The sequence below is a fragment of the Notolepis coatsorum genome, assembly GCF_963971535.1.
Source record: "Notolepis coatsorum genome assembly, chromosome: 2".
In the NCBI taxonomy this organism is placed as follows: domain Eukaryota; kingdom Metazoa; phylum Chordata; class Actinopteri; order Aulopiformes; family Paralepididae; genus Notolepis; species Notolepis coatsorum.
The window spans coordinates 80695937-80716481 of NC_140166.1; the positions used below are offsets into that span (position 1 = coordinate 80695937).

The 20545-nt window shown below is 41.1% G+C and overlaps 1 protein-coding gene across 1 annotated transcript; it reads right to left on the reverse strand.

The window, feature by feature from the left end:
- Positions 1 to 9207: 9207 nt before the first annotated feature.
- sdhaf2 (succinate dehydrogenase complex assembly factor 2) lies at positions 9208 to 20296 on the reverse strand. Its single transcript, XM_084307931.1, has 4 exons — positions 20167 to 20296; positions 16219 to 16442; positions 13036 to 13145; positions 9208 to 10981 (listed from the first exon to the last, which is right to left on the reverse strand). The coding sequence occupies exons 1-4, from the start codon at positions 20191 to 20193 to the stop codon at positions 10851 to 10853; spliced, it is 492 nt and encodes a 163-aa protein (XP_084164057.1). The 5' UTR covers positions 20194 to 20296; the 3' UTR covers positions 9208 to 10850.
- Between the last annotated feature and the right edge of the window lie 249 nt (positions 20297 to 20545).

Here is a 20545-nt window from a genome sequence, read left to right on the forward strand (position 1 = left end):
CTGTTACTGCAGCTTGTGATGCTGAGTTTAAACCGGTCTCACACCAGAACCTGTTACTGCAGCTTGTGATACTATGAGTTTAAACCGGTCTCACACCAGAACCTGTTACTGCAGCTTGTGATGCTGAGTTTAAACCGGTCTCACACCAGAACCTGTTACTGCAGCTTGTGATGCTGAGTTTAAACCGGTCTCACACCAGAACCTGTTACTGCAGCTTGTGATACTGAGTTTAAACCGGTCTCACACCAGAACCTGTTACTGCAGCTTGTGATGCTATGAGTTTAAACCGGTCTCACAACAGAACCTGTTACTGCAGCTTGTGATGCTATGAGTTTAAACCGGTCTCACAACAGAACCTGTTACTGCAGCTTGTGATACTGAGTTTAAACCGGTCTCACAACAGAACCTGTTACTGCAGCACTAGTTTAAACCTCAAAGTCTTCAAACTTCTTCTATGGGAGTTCCTGCTGATGTCATGTCACACCAAGTTGTATTTGTTTGTTTGATTAAATTTCAGAGGTTTGGTACAATAACCAAATAGAGCTAATTAACTCATCATTGCAGAAATTGGTGAAAATCCATTTCCCACTATGCTTTTTCCCCTCAAATGATTTCTCTCGCTCTCTCGTTCCTCGTGTGTGTCCCCCCCCCCCCTCCCCCCGTCTCCTTCAACTCAAGCATGAAATAGGACTTCATTTCGAATGGTTCATTCACAAGCATCTTCAGAATTGGTACTCAACTCTACAGGCATTAAGGGAAACGGATACACACTCTGCCTCCTACGCACTGCATGTCACCTGCAACCACAACACACGAGGACAGTTTCTCAGATTAAAAAGTGAGTGTGTGTGTATGTGTTTGATGGATGAGAGCGATTGGGGGGGGGGGGGGGGGGTAATGCATGTTTATAACTAATCTATTATAACTTTCACCCTCATGGTGGGAACTCCACTGTCGCCTGGGTGTGTCTCTTAGCTCAATCAGAGACACTTGAGGAGAAGATGTTGTAGTGAAGGGAGGTGACAGGGTGGGTGGGAGGAGTGGGGGGGGGGGGGTATAATTGAAATTCCGGGGGAGCGGAGGATGGCAGCCAGCAGCAAGGGCTGAGGATATAAAACGCTGTCACGACACAGAGAGACACCGGGGCGGTGGGTGATGATGACGAGCACGAGAAGAGGAGGAGACGTGGGTGTGCCAGCGTGGGCGACACCGGGCCACGAGCCAGCTTCCAGGGAATGAAAAGAGAAAAAAACACACCAACCTTGAACTGCTCCCCCCGCAGACCTCGTACGTGACATCAACTAGTGGTGTGATGATGAGTCATTTCTGTAAATGGGTTAACCCCTAACGGAAGCATTAAAAGTAAAACACAGGGCGCTACAATAGCACACCACATAGAGAGTCGCGAAGTGGTCGCCCCCGGGTTCGATTCCCCACCCGGTGGCCATATGCCGCATGTCTTCCCCTCTTCTCCTCCCGTTTCACCCTCTCTCTCCTCCTGTCGGTCCTGCGTGGCCAAAAGGTCCTGCGTTGACCAAAAAAGCTGAAAATGCTATAAATAAAATATAAAAAAAAAAAAGTTAAACACAATATTTACAACACAATCCAACATAATAGTAAAAGCAATAACAAAATACACAATGAACTGGTTAAAAGTGATCACAGGTGACGGTCCGGAGTTCTCCTGTAAAGGTGTGGTAGCACAGTGGTTATGAACAGAAGCGATTACGGGAGGCCGGGGAGGGGAGCTTAGTAGACAAGGGTGAACGACAAAGTTTTCACTTAATGCAAAAGGTGTCAATGAACACACAACCATACACCGTTATCATTGAGCTCACTGTGTATCATAACTACTACCCAGGGAGAGGGAGAGGAGGACGTTTCTTTCCACGTGGGGACAGATGGCAGCAGAGTACAGAGCACACAGGGGAACCCTGCTGACATCACCTTGCTCTATTTTTAGGACTAATCTCTTTCTCGGAGATGACTAGGAGGAGTAAAGAAAGAATGACAAAAACATGTTTGGGGGTGTCGGCAGGAGTGATGGGTGTGGCCCGCCGCGGGGGCGCTGTTGCACCCACTGGGCTCTGAGGAACACAGAGAAGGCGCCCGGCCGGGTGATATTTATTATTCACATGATGGGGTGGATCAGTACAAGATGCAACTTCATCCAATTCTGTTCAGGCAAGTTGTACAATGTACAAATACATTGTTGTGGTTGGTGGAGGTTAATTAAACCGTTTTTTTATTTTTATTTTATTATTATTGACAAAAACAAATTCACCACATTTATCAACGTGACTTTTATTGCTTATAAATAAACAATGGTGAATATGAAAACAGCATTCTAGTATTATTTGTTTTTATTTCCGCAACAGTTGGGGGTAATAATAATATGCGCGTCTTAATTCTAGTATGGTCACTCACACACTCGACAAGAGGGAATGAATGAATGAATGAATGGAAACTTTATTTAACAGATTGCAGAATGGGTACAATACAGTACGGCTCAATACATACAATTGTTAAGGAGATGCAGACCAGAGAAAGACGTTTGTCTTGTTTACATCAGGGTCCCCCATTTTCAATTCATAGTGAGGGGAAAGTTGGTCTGGTCTAGTCTCCCTTTAAGATGCTGTACACATCTCCTGGTCTGGTCTCCCTTTAAGATGCTGTACACATCTCCTGGTCTAGTCTCCCTTTAAGATGCTGTACACATCTCCTGGTCTAGTCTCCCTTTAAGATGCTGTACACATCTTCTGGCCTAGTCTCCCTTTAAGATGCTGTACACATCTCCTGGTCTAGTCTCCCTTTAAGATGCTGTACACATCTTCTGGCCTAGTCTCCCTTAAAGATGCTGTACACATCTCCTGGTCTAGTCTCCCTTTAAGATGCTGTACACATCTCCTGGTCTAGTCTCCCTTTAAGATGCTGTACACATCTTCTGGCCTAGTCTCCATTTAAGATGCTGTACACATCTCCTGGTCTAGTCTCCCTTTAAGATGCTGTACACATCTTCTGGCCTAGTCTCCATTTAAGATGCTGTACACATCTTCTGGCCTAGTCTCCATTTAAGATGCTGTACACATCTTCTGGCCTAGTCTCCATTTAAGATGCTGTACACATCTTCTGGCCTAGTCTCCATTTAAGATGCTGTACACATCTCCTGGCCAGAGGGGCACAGTGTCACATCTGCTCCCAGAACAAGGTTCTACTGCACCGACATGATAACACACAGCCAGGCAAGGCATTTGGTTGTCGAAACACCCTGCAATCTCATGGTGGGAGGGGATAGAGAAGCCGCTGTTTATTATATCCCCCCCGGGCAAAGATATATCTGCAATTTAAATGAAGATCTGGCTCGACACTGACAAACTCGCACCCACTCACACACGTGTATATGCAACCATAAGAACTCATTGCATACTCGATGGCCTACATAAACACATGCACAGTCACATGGATTATTGTTATCATTGAAAACAAGAAGCTATTGATATTTTTTGGGGGGGGGGGCATCATGCTACATTGTAGGCACGGAACGAGCCAATTACCAGCATTACGAGTTTGTGCATGACTAATAACACAGTGGAGTCCTTCTTCACTGGTGTGCCAAAACCATTATGAGTCGGATTCAGCCCAGTGAGTCTGAATTAATTTTGAGCAGCCCACTATGGAGAGTCATCTGTTATAAGATTGTCATGTTGAGAAACGTTGTTGTGATACTGTTGCGAACTGACAAGCCATAGGGGAAATAAAGGTTGTATGCTGCCACCTGGTGTCCTGGTGTCCACACTGCAACAACATTACTTTATCTCACACAAAAAGAGATGCTTCCAGCTGCAGACCTTCAGACCAGCGCTTACAAGCCCCGCACATACAAGCACCGCACATAGCAACCCCTCGCTTCCATTGGCTGATTTTGGTGACGTGATTTTGGGTCACGTTGCACGTTGCACTGCGGGATTGATTGATTGATTGATTGAAAACTTTATGGTGACGTGATTTTGGGTCACGTTGCACGTTGCACTGCGGGATTGATTGATTGATTGATTGAAAACTTTATTAACAGATTGCCGTATGATTTGGGTCACGTTGCACTGCGGGATTGATTGATTGATTGATTCATTGATTCATTGATTGATTGATTGATTGATTGAAAACTTTATTAACAGATTGATTGATTGATTGAAAACTTTATTAACAGATTGCCGAATGGGTACACGTGACCACAGGCCCTGATTGATTGATTGAAAACTTTATTAACAGATTGTAGAATGGGTACACGTGACCTGACCGATTGATTGATTGATTGATTGATTGATTGATTGATTGAAAACTTTATTAACAGATTGCAGAATGGGTACAGTGACCGATTGATTGATTGATTGATTGATTGATTGATTTATTGATTGATTGATTGATTGAAAACTTTATTAACAGATTGCAGAATGCAGTACAGCTCAATACACACAATTGTTAAGGGGATGCAGACCATGCAGTACTGTTACATTTGTGACATACAGTAAATATATACAAGGGGGAGGGAACTGTACATTTATGATGAATTGAAAATGGGGGACCCTGATGTAAACAAGACGGAAGTCTTTCTCTGGTCTGCATCCCCTTAACAATTGTGTGTATTGAGCTGTACTGCAGATATATTTCAATTGCCTTACTTATTTACATAAGTATTATAGGCCTATAGCAGTATTGTACAGACAGTCTGTGTGAAGTCTGTGTGGTTATCCAGCTGCACAAAGGCAGAGCAAGAGGCTCTACAGAGGGTGGTGAAGGCGGCAGGCAGGATTGTCGGGACTCCTCTATCAAACATCACCTCCGTCTTCACCTCCCGCTGCCTCCACCGCTCCAAGTGTATCATCAAGGACCAGTCTCACCCAGCACATCACCTCTTTCAGCTCCTTCCCTCAGGGAGGAGATACCGGTCCATACATGCCAAGAGTTAAAGATTTAAGAACAGCTTTTTCCCCCAAGCAGTCAGACTGTTAAACGCTCATTGACTGTCCCCTCACGTGCACCATGCACTTACCTGGACTTGATAATCACTGTTACCACTCATCATGCACTTTATTTAAAATATTCTGTTATGTACAGTGTTATATGTGTTTCATGTATGTATATATTGTACTACGGTCTGTGGGAGCTCCCCTGAAATTTCACTCACGGTCATATAAGAGTTTTAATGTAGAAGGTTTTATTAATGAAATGTTGGGTATAAACTGGGAGGAGGTATGTTGTGAGGATGACCCAGAGGTTGCACTGGACTTATTTATGTCAGAAACAAATCAGCCCCATGGATAGATAGTTGCTTTTAATGAATTTTAATGAATGAGAGAGACATACTGTAGCCAAAAAAGCATCAGTGTGTTCCAGTTCTGCAGATGACAGACAAAAGTACCGTTCCTTACGTAATCAAGTCACAAAGTTAAATAAGATGAGAAAAAGGGAATATTTTAAACCATGGTTATATGATGTGAGAAATGATGGTAAAAATCTATGGAATGTTTTAAATCAAATTATGGGTAGAAAATCCAATGTCTGTACACCTTTTGTTGAGTCATATGGAATTGTCCTAACCAAACCATGTGATATTGCCAACCATTTTAATGATTTTTATGCAAGTAAGATATCTCAGCTCAGGCAGGGAATGCACATCTCAAACAATACAAAATCAAATGACATAATTAAGAATATCATAATGAAAGATAAAGGGTGTACATTTGATTTTCAACAGGTTGAGGTTAGTGATATTGAAAGGTTACTCCAGGCTCTACCTGACAGCAAGTTAGCTGGCACAGACAACTTGGATAGTAAATTATTGAGAATTACTGCTACGATCATAGCAAGTCCAGTGTCATATTATTAATAGATGTATACAACGTATATGTACATTACATTTTCTATATTAGGTCTGGAGTTGCCCTCATTAAAAACTGATTTGGAGTCTTTGGGTAAAGGAGTAACCTTAGCCTCCTTCCATATCTTTGGACATAGTCCCACTTGTATACATCTATTAATAATATGACACTGGACTTGCTATGATCGTAGCAGTAATTATCAATAATTTACTATCCAAGTTGTCTGTGCCAGCTAACTTGCTGTCAGGTAGAGCCTGGAGTAACCTTTCAATATCACTAACCTCAACCTGTTGAAAATCAAATGTACACCCTTTATCTTTCATTATGATATTCTTAATTATGTCATTTGATTTTGTATTGTTTGAGATGTGCATTCCCTGCCTGAGCTGAGATATCTTACTTGCATAAAAATCATTAAAATGGTTGGCAATATCACATGGTTTGGTTAGGACAATTCCATATGACTCAACAAAAGGTGTACAGACATTGGATTTTCTACCCATAATTTGATTTAAAACATTCCATAGATTTTTACCATCATTTCTCACATCATATAACCATGGTTTAAAATATTCCCTTTTTCTCACCTTATTTAACTTTGTGACTTGATTACGTAAGGAACGGTACTTTTGTCTGTCATCTGCAGAACTGGAACACACTGATGCTTTTTTGGCTACAGTATGTCTCTCTCATTCATTAAAATTCATTAAAAGCTACTATCTATCCATGGGGCTGATTTGTTTCTGACATAAATAAGTCCAGTGCAACCTCTGGGTCATCCTCACAACATACCTCCTCCCAGTTTATACCCAACATTTCATTAATAAAACCTTCTACATTAAAACTCTTATATGACTGTGAGTGAAATTTCAGGGGAGCTCCCACAGACCGTAGTACAATATATACATACATGAAACACATATAACACTGTACATAACAGAATATTTTAAATAAAGTGCATGATGAGTGGTAACAGTGATTATCAAGTCCAGGTAAGTGCATGGTGCACGTGAGGGGACAGTCAATGAGCGTTTAACAGTCTGACTGCTTGGGGGAAAAAGCTGTTCTTAAATCTTTAACTCTTGGCATGTATGGACCGGTATCTCCTCCCTGAGGGAAGGAGCTGAAAGAGGTGATGTGCTGGGTGAGACTGGTCCTTGATGATACACTTGGAGCGGTGGAGGCAGCGGGAGGTGAAGACGGAGGTGATGTTTGATAGAGGAGTCCCGACAATCCTGCCTGCCGCCTTCACCACCCTCTGTAGAGCCTCTTGCTCTGCCTTTGTGCAGCTGGATAACCACACAGACTTCACACAGACTGTCTGTACAATACTGCTGTAGGCCTATAATACTTATGTAAATAAGTAAGGCAATTGAAATATATCTGCAGTACAGCTCAATACACACAATTGTTAAGGGGATGCAGACCAGAGAAAGACTTCCGTCTTGTTTACATCAGGGTCCCCCATTTTCAATTCATCATAAATGTACAGTTCCCTCCCCCTTGTATATATTTACTGTATGTCACAAATGTAACAGTACTGCATGGTCTGCATCCCCTTAACAATTGTGTGTATTGAGCTGTACTGCATTCTGCAATCTGTTAATAAAGTTTTCAATCAATCAATCAATAAATCAATAAATCAATCAATCAATCAATCAATCAATCGGTCACTGTACCCATTCTGCAATCTGTTAATAAAGTTTTCAATCAATCAATCAATCAATCAATCAATCAATCAATCGGTCAGGTCACGTGTACCCATTCTACAATCTGTTAATAAAGTTTTCAATCAATCAATCAGGGCCTGTGGTCACGTGTACCCATTCGGCAATCTGTTAATAAAGTTTTCAATCAATCAATCAATCTGTTAATAAAGTTTTCAATCAATCAATCAATCAATCAATGAATCAATGAATCAATCAATCAATCAATCCCGCAGTGCAACGTGACCCAAATCATACGGCAATCTGTTAATAAAGTTTTCAATCAATCAATCAATCAATCCCGCAGTGCAACGTGCAACGTGACCCAAAATCACGTCACCATAAAGTTTTCAATCAATCAATCAATCAATCCCGCAGTGCAACGTGCAACGTGACCCAAAATCACGTCACCAAAATCAGCCAATGGAAGCGAGGGGTTGCTATGTGCGGTGCTTGTATGTGCGGGGCTTGTAAGCGCTGGTCTGAAGGTCTGCAGCTGGATACTATTGCACAAAAATGCATTTTATTATAGTGAGCTCCAGTATTTTATTTTGGACAACAATATATTGATGTTTGGTTCTAAAGGACTCTGAAGTACATAATTGGCTATTTAAGTAGAAGTAGAAGAGAGTAAGTTATCTCAAACAAATCACCAGGTCTAGTGTCATTAAAAATTTTATCATTGCAGAGTAAGAATATTCGTATACACTTAAAATGGCTACTTTATGAGTATAACAATATAACCTGTTCAGATACTTTTGGGTACTCTTAAATAGGGGAATTGTGTACTAATTAACTAAGTAACTAATTATTTGACAATCTATTCGATATGGCTGAAAATACCCTCACATCAAGTCTTTTTTTTTTTTTTTTTAATCCACTTTTTCTTCCATTTTTCTATATTTTTCTCCCATCCCAATTTCGTATCATCCAATTCAACCCTCCCCTGTCAGGAACGCTGTTTCTTGCCTCCCACAAGCCGGCTGCAATGTGGACTAAGTCATACATAGCACAAGTCCCCTCCGGTACTTGAGGTAACAGCAGTCGCATCTTTTCACCTGCGCAGCTCGATCTCTCAGTGTCGAGGAGTAACGCGTGGGAGGCTCACGCTGCCCCCGACACTTCCTGATTCTACTGCGCAGGCGCACCAACCGACTTGTAGGAGTCGCTTGTTCACAACGTTCCCTCCCCGTAATACGGCCAATGTGTATTACTGCGGACGACCAGCTAAACTGAAAACAATGTGGAGAGCTGGATTCGAACACGCGAATCCTAGCGTCTCCACACTGGTGGCGAGTGCCTTGCCCACTACACCACCTAGCCGCCCCTCACATCAAGTCTTTACATTAACCTCCGTCATTGTGCCATTTCACATCCCAAGTCATGAAGAATATGGAGCCAAAACATCAGTGTGTCATAGACTTGAAATGTAACCATCATCTTGCCTGTATACTCATTGAGTTTCTGCTATGTGGAAATGTAACCATCATCTTGCCTGTATACTCATTGAGTTTCTGCTATGTGTTAATATTGTAAAGGCACAAGAACTAACCAGGTACTATAAAACAAGTCAACATGTTTTACATAAGAACCACAACACTACAATAACCACGCTGTAGTAACACATTCACATTTATTACATAAAACCCCACACACTCTACAATAAACATACTGTACAATGTACATAACAAAGGCCTTACATTGAAAGTCTCTGGCTGAAAGGTAGGTATAGATTAGTGCTGTCAGGCGATAAAAAATATTTATCTAATTAATTACAGAATTTGTAATGAATTAATCTAATTAATCGCATTTTAATCGCATAACCATTTTATGCCTGATATTCTATATTCTATAATCATATTTCAAATGACATGTGTCCGGATGGCAGAATTCAGTACTGTATCTACAAAACCTTCTGTTTAATCATCTTCCATCTATTAATTTGCTTAGATTTTTCAGGTCTGGTCAATTTGAGCATAGTGTTATTCACAGTCAAAGATAATAAAAAAAATGTAATTGATATTCTCATTTGGTTCATTACAATTTACTCAAGCCTAGTAACAGACACAGTATTTCTGACACTGGGAATACATTCCCTGAGATCCATAGATGTCCCTAGAATCAGTCAGATACCAAGAACATATAAAAAAAAGTCTGTAAATGTGTATTATACGTCCTTATGGAATAAATGAAATTAAAAAAAATTATTTATTAGGGTGTCGCCACTGATTTCCCAGTTTTGATTCCGATTCACAAGGTCCCAATTCGATTCAATATTGATTCAGTTAGGGATATTTAACTTAACCAACACGATATATATATATATATATATATAAAAATATGGGATTTTATGAATCAATATCAGATTATTCAAATGTCATCGGTCCGTTCTTTTCTTTTACCATCATTGTGTACGTATTGTTTGTGTATTGAAGGCCTTGCACATAAGGCATGCGGTATTAACAGGAGCAAAGAGCAGTTCGCTTGATAGGCTGTTGAAGGAAGATTACTTTGATGTTAACGTCCTAGCATTCTGATATCAGTCTCTCAGAGGCTCCACAGCAGAGTCTCACTGGCTGTCCTGGTCCAGGTGTCTCACTGGCTGTCCTGGTCCAGGTGTGTCACTGGCTGTCCAGGTGTCTCACTGGCTGTCCTGGTCCAGGTGTCTCACTGGCTGTCCTGGTCCAGGTGTGTCACTGGCTGTCCAGGTGTCTCACTGGCTGTGCTGGTCCAGGTGTCTCACTGGCTGTGCTGGTCCAGGTGTCTCACTGGCTGTCCTGGTCCAGGTGTCTCACTGGCTGTCCTGGTCCAGGTGTCTCACTGGCTGTCCTGGTCCAGGTGTCTCACTGGCTGTCCTGGTCCAGGTGTTTCAGGTTGGGGGGTGGGGTGTCTCACTGGCTGTCCTGGTCCAGGTGCTTCAGGTTGGGGGTGGGGTGTCTCACTGGCTGTCCTGGTCCAGGTGTTTCAGGTTGGGGGGTGTGGTGTCTCACTGGCTGTCCTGGTCCAGGTGCTTCAGGTTGGGGGTGTGGTGTCTCACTGGTGTCCTGGTCCAGGTGTTTCAGGTTGGGGGTGTGGTGTCCTGGTCCAGGTGTCTCACTGGTGTCCTGGTCCAGGTGTTTCAGGTTGGGGGGGGTGTGGTGTCCTGGTCCAGGTGTCTCACTGGTGTCCTGGTCCAGGTGTCTCACTGGTGTCCTGGTCCAGGTGTTTCAGGTTGGGGGGGTGTGGTGTCCTGGTCCAGGTGCTCCAGCTTGGGGGGTGGGGTGTCTCACTGGCTGTCCTTGTCAAGGTACTCCAGGTTGGGGGCATCCAGCCTCTGTTCCTGGTTCCGGTTCTTTGTGAACTCCTGCAGCAGGTCCATGACCTCTCCTTGATAAACATCTGGTGTGGGTTGGGCCTCTGCCAGCAACAAGAGAACAGAGATTTCATTCAGCTCAAAGGGGTAGAGACCTATGTTATATATTGTTACACTAGCTAGAGGCATTATTATTTATAAAAGAAATGTCCCTGAACATCATCTTCAACTTTTAGACCTGTTTTTCCTTTTCTTTGGATGTACGCATTATTTATAAAAAGGTCTGTGCTCATTGGACGTGTTTTCCAGGGGCTTTAAACCTCACTTGACCTGTTCCCTATTGAGAGCCTACCTATTGCTCTAGATGGAGACTTACCGCAAGAGAAAGCATGGAGCACTTAAGACAAAACACATTATATCCTATATAATTGTATATGAATTCCTCTTGTTTCTTTAAAGTACATTGTTTACAGCTTGTTATTATGTTTTCTTTTTTTGTGGCCATCTTGGTCTATATGATCACTTACTGTTTATGTGTCTTGTAAGCCCATATGGGCTGGGCATACATCTGTATGGACACAAATCTATCTATCTATCTACTGCAGGACTTTATATCAACATGGGACCCTGTGATCTACCTGAGAAAAGATCAGTGAAGCACATTGTTGCTTGGCCTGGCTATTCCTGACCCAATGTCAATGTGGATTGAGCTGCTGGTTTCCTTTCATTTCATTTGGTATATTGGCAGACATACTTCTTAGTCTTAGTGGTACACTGGTGTTTGTGTGTGTTCGACGGTGTGGAATATCAGGTGCCACGTTTTGACATAAATCCCCTTTATCTGGTTCAAGATTTTCAGTTCCCCCCTTTGTTTTATAAGTTTGTTATATTATTCATTTAGAACTGATCAATATAATATCCAGAGCCCTCTAGCTGGAGGTGAACTGTGTGCTGGAAGAGGCACACTGGGTGAGCCTTTTTATTTTCTATGACCTTTTTGGACTTCATGGTGTTTTGGTTTTGTTCTTGATTTATTGCGATGTTTCTTCTTGACTTGTTTAAAGAAGACGTGTCCGGCCCATGGGGACATTAACGTGTGTTGTCAGGCCTTACAAATACATTTGATTTGATTTGAGGGCGACCCTGGTTTCGTACTCCTATAGAAGGTGTTTGTTTTCTATTTGTTTTATTATTATTTATTTATGATATTTCTTTTGTGTTCTGGCCTGTTTTGTCTAGTAGTTTGTCGATTGTTCTTGTTGATTGTTTCGTCTTTTCGTCTGTTTGATTCTTGAATTTAGTTTATGAAAGATTCATTGAAACGGGTTAAAGAAAGCATTATGTACCTTCTATGTATTAAATAAATACAATTTTAAAAAGCACTGCGATTTGAATGGTCTTTTGTCCTATATGATTGCAAAAGATCGGTTTCCTTTTAACATCCAAGAAAGAAATGTGTGGGCTGATATCAAAACCATTATTATTACAAGCCACTTTGTTTGAATTATAGTCATTGACAACAAAGCATGTACACCGTCCACTGTGGAGGCAAGGCAAGTATAGATTGTGGCAAAATGGCTGCCATCACAATTGTCAATGTTTATGGAAAGTATAGAAGCAATAATAAAGTTGAACAATTACCAATTTAAAATAAGTCAAAAATGTAATGTATATGGTTTAGAATAAGTACGACGGAATAACTATACTATAACTAGGGCCTAAAACATTCCATGACTACTATGTATATAAAGAAAACATTTGATATCTTGTAGGGATGTCCGATATTATTGGCCTACCGATATTATCGGCCGATATCGGCATTAAAATGTGATATCGGAAAATATCGGTATCGGTTTAAAAAAATATATATATATATATATATATATTTTTTACATTTCTATAACCTTTATTTACCCAGGCAAGCAAGTAAGAACAAATTCTGATTTTATTTATTGTCAAAAGTATGCATAATGTTGTGTTAATTCCACAACAAGAGATATGTAATGTTAATTACCTGAAATTATAAAAAAATTGGGGGGGGGGGGGGGACCCTGCATATATCGGTATCGGTTGGTATCGGAAATTAAGAGTTGGACAATATCAGTATAGGTAAAAAAGCCAATATCGAGCATCCCTAATATCTTGTCTATGATCCCACCTGTGGCCCAGTAGTAGATGTCCCAGTCGTTGCTGGGCTCATTGATCAGTCGGTCATATTGCCTCAGCTGGGTCTCGCTCATCGTGTTGAGGTACTGCTTTGCAAAAAGACTACAAAAGAGAAAAGAGAATTGCATCAGTACAAAAGACTGTATACAATACACAGCAAGTCAGAATAGCTCTTCCTTATACGACTACAAACCTACGTATCAAAATGTCCATGATCGGTCTGAATAGACAATACAGTGCTTTCCTCTACAGATAAAGGGTTGATTAAAACCTCTTAACGTCCAACGGCCCGTATAAAAAAACAGGCATCTGGCACAAAGTCAACACAAAAGTAAGGAGAAAATATTTTATGTCAGTGTGTTCAAACCTCTGTTTCTCTAATACATTAGCACTCAAAGTGATTTTTCTTTATCGTGTGAGAAACTTCAGAATGTCACCTTTCAAAAGAGACCAGACTCATGCATGTGCTATAAATAAGTATAAAGTATAATAAATCGGAAATAACTTTGGGTATGCAATCGTCAGGCATTTTATGCTAAATGTGGGGTAAGGAGGAGAAGGAGCTTCTATCCCAGCTTCTATCGGATCAGATTTGGATTCATTCATTTCAACTCATGATGAATTGAAAATGGGGGACCCTGATGTAAACAAGACGAAAGTCTTTCTCTGGGCCCCGTTCCCCGTACCTGGATAACTGAGTTAGCCGGATAACTTTCGGTCAAGTCTGACTTAAGCCGGACTTTCCCATTCCCCGAAGCTGGATTGTCTAAATCACCATGACAACAGATCAAAAAGTTTGAGCCTGGTCGAGAGCAGGGTTTAAGTTCAAGTTAGCCGGATGAACCATAGCCACGCCCCCGCAAAGAAGTGACAGCCCGTTTCCTGAAATTATTCCCACAGTCTACGATCTGCATTATACCATTCTGAATTACGTTTTTGTGCTCCATTCTTCCAGAGGGGGCTTTTGAAATGTAAAATAGACCCAAAATGCTGATACTAAATTCACTTTGTCCTAAATAATGCACGTTATATTATACCGTGGCGCTCGCTCGGTGCGATGTACACATTATGTGGTTATTTTAACAACGCGCAGCATTGCAAATGTGAATCCCGCGGGGATATCCTTAATGATTGAAACCTATCGCTCGTTTGGCTCTGATTCCTTTCATATTCTCCGCTGTGGATGAGGAGCGAGGAAGGAGAGGAGCGCCTGGATTTTGTTTCATTCAAGCATAAAATTGAAGTGTCTATGCGTGGATTGTGGATTTTGTGTGATATTGTAACTGGGATTAAAATGTCTGATGAGATGCGCTGTTTGACGGATTTGAGAAATTGAATGAGCCGTTGACGTCACATTAATGAATGAGAATAAAGAGATAAAACTTCATTCAAAATAAAGAATATTCTAAACACGGGTCTCTCGTTCATTAATGTATAAACAATGAATTTATCCCATCTGGCACAGTGGCGCAGCGGTAGTGCACAATCCTGGCAACCGGGCGACCGGTGTTCGAAACCCCGTGTTTCCAATATAATTTTTTGGAATATAATATTAATGATTATACGCAGAAGTAGCCTAGTTTTAAGTTAAAATATTATAAATCTACATGCATTGAGGATGTCATTCTTTATATAGCTCTCAACGTACACCAAATTGAATTATTCCTACATTGCAAAAAGAAGGAAAAGACTAGGAGAAGTGGGATTCGAACCCGGGCCGCCTGTGTGAAAGTCAAAAGCAGACACCGTTACACCACAGTGTAGATAAGTAAAAGATCCACCATACATCAATCAATGGGTAAGAGAGCCGTGTCCTTATTCCGTATAACAGTTTAACTAATTATTTTCGCTAGCAAGATCTCATTTGATTATCCATTCCATAAACCTACCGCCAGCAGGCAAGTTTAAAGAAATATAATCTGATTGATTGGGGTAATGAGGGACTTAAAATTAGCCTATAGATAACGCATTTAACTTGTCGGCGAGGCGATTGAGCCGTAATGCAATCTGTTAATAAAGTTTTAAATCAATTAATCAATCAATGCCGTTAAAAAATCAGGATCTCTGCTATCGATACGTGATGGCTTTTCAACTGAAGCGGCCGCGCGCACTTATCCTGGGTCTCAAGTCTGGTTCTAGTTAACGAGACTGAATCCACCTTCGAGGAACATGAAAATCCCGGCTTCAAACATCGGGTTAACTGAAGCTGGATAATGGGACTCTTGATCGACTTAGTTGAACCAGGTACGAGGAACAGGGCCCTGGTCTGCATCCCCTTAACAATTGTGTGTAATGAGCTGTACTGTCAAGTCAAGTCAAGAGTTTTCTGTACTGTACTGTACCCATTCTGCAATCTGTTAATAAAAAATGTCAATCAATCAATCAACCAATAGGGATTACAAGTTTTGAACTCCTGGGCCCAGGCCATCAGGATGCTCAATAACACTATGTAACAAATACAAATACACTCACCGCCGCACACACATCCACACTCACTTTAAATAAACAAGTTAAAACAACTCACTGCAGCACCCACTTTACCCACTTAGACATTGGAAAAGAGATTTGCACTACAACTCATACCTCATTACACACCTTACCCTAAATTGTACCTCATCCCATTTCTGCATTGTACTGTATATTGTATTGTAACTCAGTTACTTTTTCTACTCTGCATTGTATTGTGTATATATATGTATATTGAACACTTTTGTTTACGTACTTGACTTCTATTTTATACTTATTATACTTATTTCATACTTATCTATTTTTATCCAGCACACTCAGTCTCAGGAGCAAAACAGAAAGAGGCATTTCATATAAAAGTATTCTGTATTTTTGTATGACAACTAATAAAGAAACTTGAAACTCGAAACTTGTAGAGATCAGTGGGTGACTGGGTGAGCAACCTGAGCAGTATCACCCAACCTGAGCAGTATCACCCAACCTGAGCAGTATCACCCAACCTGAGCAGTATCACCCAACCTGAGCAGCAGTATCACCCAACCTGAGCAGTATGCAGTATCACCCAACCTGAGCAGCAGTATCACCCAACCTGAGCAGTATCACCCAACCTGAGCAGTATCACCCAACCTGAGCAGTATCACCCAACCTGAGCAGCAGTATCACCCAACCTGAGCAGTATCACCCAACCTGAGCAGCAGTATCACCCAACCTGAGCAGTATGCAGTTCTCCAGCATGCCCCTCTTGCGACTCGCGTAGAGCAGCCGCCGCCTCTTGATGTCCACGGACTCCCCTAGCTTCTCCTCCCAGGGAGGCAGAGGGAACTCCATCATGTCCTCCTTGGTGTCTTCCGGCGCTTCTCCTCGGTAACCACGAGGTGACATCAGCCCCGGTGCTGCTGGCCTCCATGGCGCCCGACATACTCCAAGCATCAGCTGACCGGAGGGGGGAAAAACAAAAGAAAAACATAAACATGTCAGTAATAAAGCAACTGGCAACAGGCTAAACTGAATGTCACAATAATGATGATAATAATAAATCACAATAATGATAATAATAATAAATCACAGCAATAATAATAATAATAATAATAATAATAATAATAATAATAATAATAATAATAATAATAATAATAATAATAATAATAATAATAATACTGAAACACAATAATAATAATAAAAAATGCAAGCTGACTTAGAAGCAAGCACAGAAATCCACTTCTCTTAAAAAGTCTGAATTATTTTTGCCTATGTTATCCCTGTGACCCAGGAGAGTTCAGACAAAAGGTGTGAATATGCACTAACATATAATAATAAATTATATTATATAAATAATAATAACACTCTTACCTAAAGTTAAAAATCATATAGACCTTTGAATCTGTGATGTCCTATAAAGGAGGATGTAATATCATAGGCTGAGTATTGCATGATTGGATAGTTAGAACATTATTAATTAGCTAGATATATTAGGCTAAGTATTTTGACAGAAACAACACTGGATGGATCGTCAAGACAACCAATCGTATATGTGGATGGATATGATTACATTTCCAAATATTGACAATAATGGCAATTGTGGCAAAGGGTGCTTGCATAATTAAAGACCCCCTAAAGAGGTCCTGCATTATTATTATATTATAACATGATAATGTGCTGCCCTCTTGTGTCCCATGATTGCACAACAGCTCTTAGGTGAGAGACACACAATTGATTGATTGATTGATTGATTGAAAACTTTATTAACAGATTGCAGAATGGGTACAGTTACTGTACAGTACAGCTCAATACATACAATTGTTAAGGGGATGCAGACCAGAGAAAGAATTTCGTCTTGTTTACATCAGGGTCCCCCATTTTCAATTCATCATGACATATATGACACACACGACATACAGATAGACAGTACTGCTACATCTAGATACATTTATGACATACCAGATTTGCAAATACAGTACTGTTTGTGTTACAAAAAGTGTCCAGAAAAGAGAGTATATACATTTGACGTAGAAACTGTACATTGGAGGAGGTTGGGTAGTAGGGGTGGGTGGGGGACACTGTACAACTGTACAAGCAAAACTGTACATTGGAATATTGACAAAACCATACTTGGTAATTTACTGTACATTGGAGGGGGTTGGGTTAGGACATCACACACACACATATGGCTCGCTGATAACAAACTATCATTACACATGGGCAAAACAGAGTCCATTCTCTTCGGTTCAAATAACAAACTCAGCAAGACCGACGGCTTCTCAGTTACAGTGGGTGACAATATTGTCACAAGGAAAGAAGATATTACCTACCTGGGTTCCATTGATCCTAGAGGCAAATCTTTCCTGTGACAAAATGGCATCCAATGTAATAAAAAAAGTCAACCAACGAACTCGATTCATTTGCTGCCCTTTTTGTGCAGGGGGGTTACTCTCGCAATTTTGAAGTCTTTGGGTATGTGTCCCTGTTTTATGGAGGTTTATTATGTGTGTGATGACTGGGGTGATGGCGGCTGCTGAGTCTCTGAGGAATTTGGAGGGGATATTGTCCAGTGGCCTTGTTAGGTTGGAGGGCGCTCAGTTTTTTGAGTACCTCAGCTGTTGTTACCATTTCTAGTTTAAAATCGTCTTTGCGGACCCCTAGGTTATTGTAGTAGGCTTTAGGCTATGATGTGTTCTACCCCAAAATGCCCTGAGTGGGAGGGTAGTTTATTTACCAGTGTTGTGACTATGAAGAATATGGATATTGATATTGATATTGATCATCAATTTGTACTTCGGTACTTGGTAATTTACTGTACATTGGAGGGGGTTGGGTTAGGACATCACACACACACATATGGCTCGCTGATAACAAACTATCATTACACATGGGCAAAACAGAGTCCATTCTCTTCGGTTCAAATAACAAACTCAGCAAGACCGACGGCTTCTCAGTTACAGTGGGTGACAATATTGTCACAAGGAAAGAAGATATTACCTACCTGGGTTCCATTGATCCTAGAGGCAAATCTTTCCTGTGACAAAATGGCATCCAATGTAATAAAAAAAGTCAACCAACGAACTCGATTCTTGTACCGGATCTCCTCACTGGTAAACAAGAATACCCTGAAGACTCTGGCAGGAGCACTCATTCAAGGGTACTACGACTATGCTTGCACCTCATGGTACCAAAGCACCTCAAAGGCGCTAAAAACAAAATTACAAACATCTCAAAACAAACTGGTCAGACTACTGCTTGACCTTACTCCTAGAACCCACCTCACCCCTGCCCACTTTGACAACCTAGGATGGCTTAGAGTAGACGACAGAGTACAGCAACTTGCAATGGGCCTGGTCTACAAGATACACTACACGACCAAGGTACTCATGTACATGTCAAAATACTTCCCAAAGGTCAGTGAATACCACGATCACAACACCAGAGGGAGCTCCACAAATCATGTTAAACCCAGATTCGGCTCAAACAAGGGACTAAACACGTTTCGCAATTATGCCACATCGATGTGGAACGCCCTACCCAAAGCTGTAAAGGAATGTGAATCACTACCGACTTTCAAAAACACTCTCAAAAAAACACCTACGGGAGACTGCAATTCGAAACTGGCCCCTGTAAATGTCCTAACACAACCCCCTCCAATGTACAGTAAAAATTACCAAGTATGGTCTTGTCAATATTCCAATGTACAGTTTTGCTTGTACAGTTGTACAGTGTCATCCACCCACCCCTCCTACCCACCCCCTACCCCCCCCCCCCCCCCCACTCCTACCCAACCTCCCCCCCCCCCCCCCCACCCACCCAACCACCTCCAATGTACAGTACCCCCCACCCCCACCTACCCAACCTCCTCCAATGTACAGTTTCTACGTCAAATGTATATACTCTTTTTTCTGGACTCTTTTCGTATCACAAACAGTACTGTATTTGCAAATCTGGTATGTCATAAATGTATAGATGTAGCAGTACTGTCTATCTGTATGTCATGTATGTCATATATGTTACGATGAATTGAAAATGGGGGACCCTGATGTAAACAAGACGAAAGTCTTTCTCTGGTCTGCATCCCCTTAACAATTGTATGTATTGAGCTGTACTGTACTGTACCCATTCTGCAATCTGTTAATAAAGTTTTCAATCAATCAATCAAACACACAGAACTGCGTGCGGACATAAACACAAGTGATCTAATGTTTTTAAGGCTAAATTGCTTAGCTGATAAGAGTACGTTATCAAGCTAACTAACCTGTGGTGTATATATAGTGATTCAACGGAGTCCTTCAAAAAAGTCTCTGTAGAAGCAGAAACCGACTTGGTGGATTTGTATTGCTAGAATATCAGAATTCATATCGTTTAGACTAGTGTCTTATTTATGTTTAAACATACATAATACATCAGGACCCTGATGTAAACAAGACGAAAGACAGTCTTTCTCTGGTCTGCATCCCCTTAACAATTGTGTGTATTGAGCTGTACTGTCAGAGTCAAGTCAAGAGTTTTCTGTACTGTACTGTACCCATTCTGCAATCTGTTAATAAAGTTTTCAATCAATCAATCAATTGGTTACAACGAGCTAAAAAGCTAACTAGTTAGCTCATCTAACGTTAAATAGATGTTGGCTTGGCTAACAAGGATGTTATATATTGTGGTTGATTGAGTTACTCACTCGTTTCACAATGACAGAAGATAACATGATGCACACCCTCCTCCTGGTAAGTCAGGTAACGCTGTTAGTTCAGTGTATCTGACTCCACCATTCTAGAAGCTGAATGTCAAACAGTACAGCGTGCCGTCACTGGGGAAGAGGCGGAAGAGAAGAGAAGAAACTGAAGAGAACGGACGCACGTCGACGCCATATTGATGAGGTCACATTAACACACGTCGACGCCATATTGATGAGGTCGCATTAACACACGTCGACGCCATATTGATGAGGTCACATTAACACACGTCGACGCCATATTGATGAGGTCACATTAACACCAATTGAAACCACGGAATTACATAAAATAAATAGATGTTTTTTTCTTCTTCTTACTTTCAAC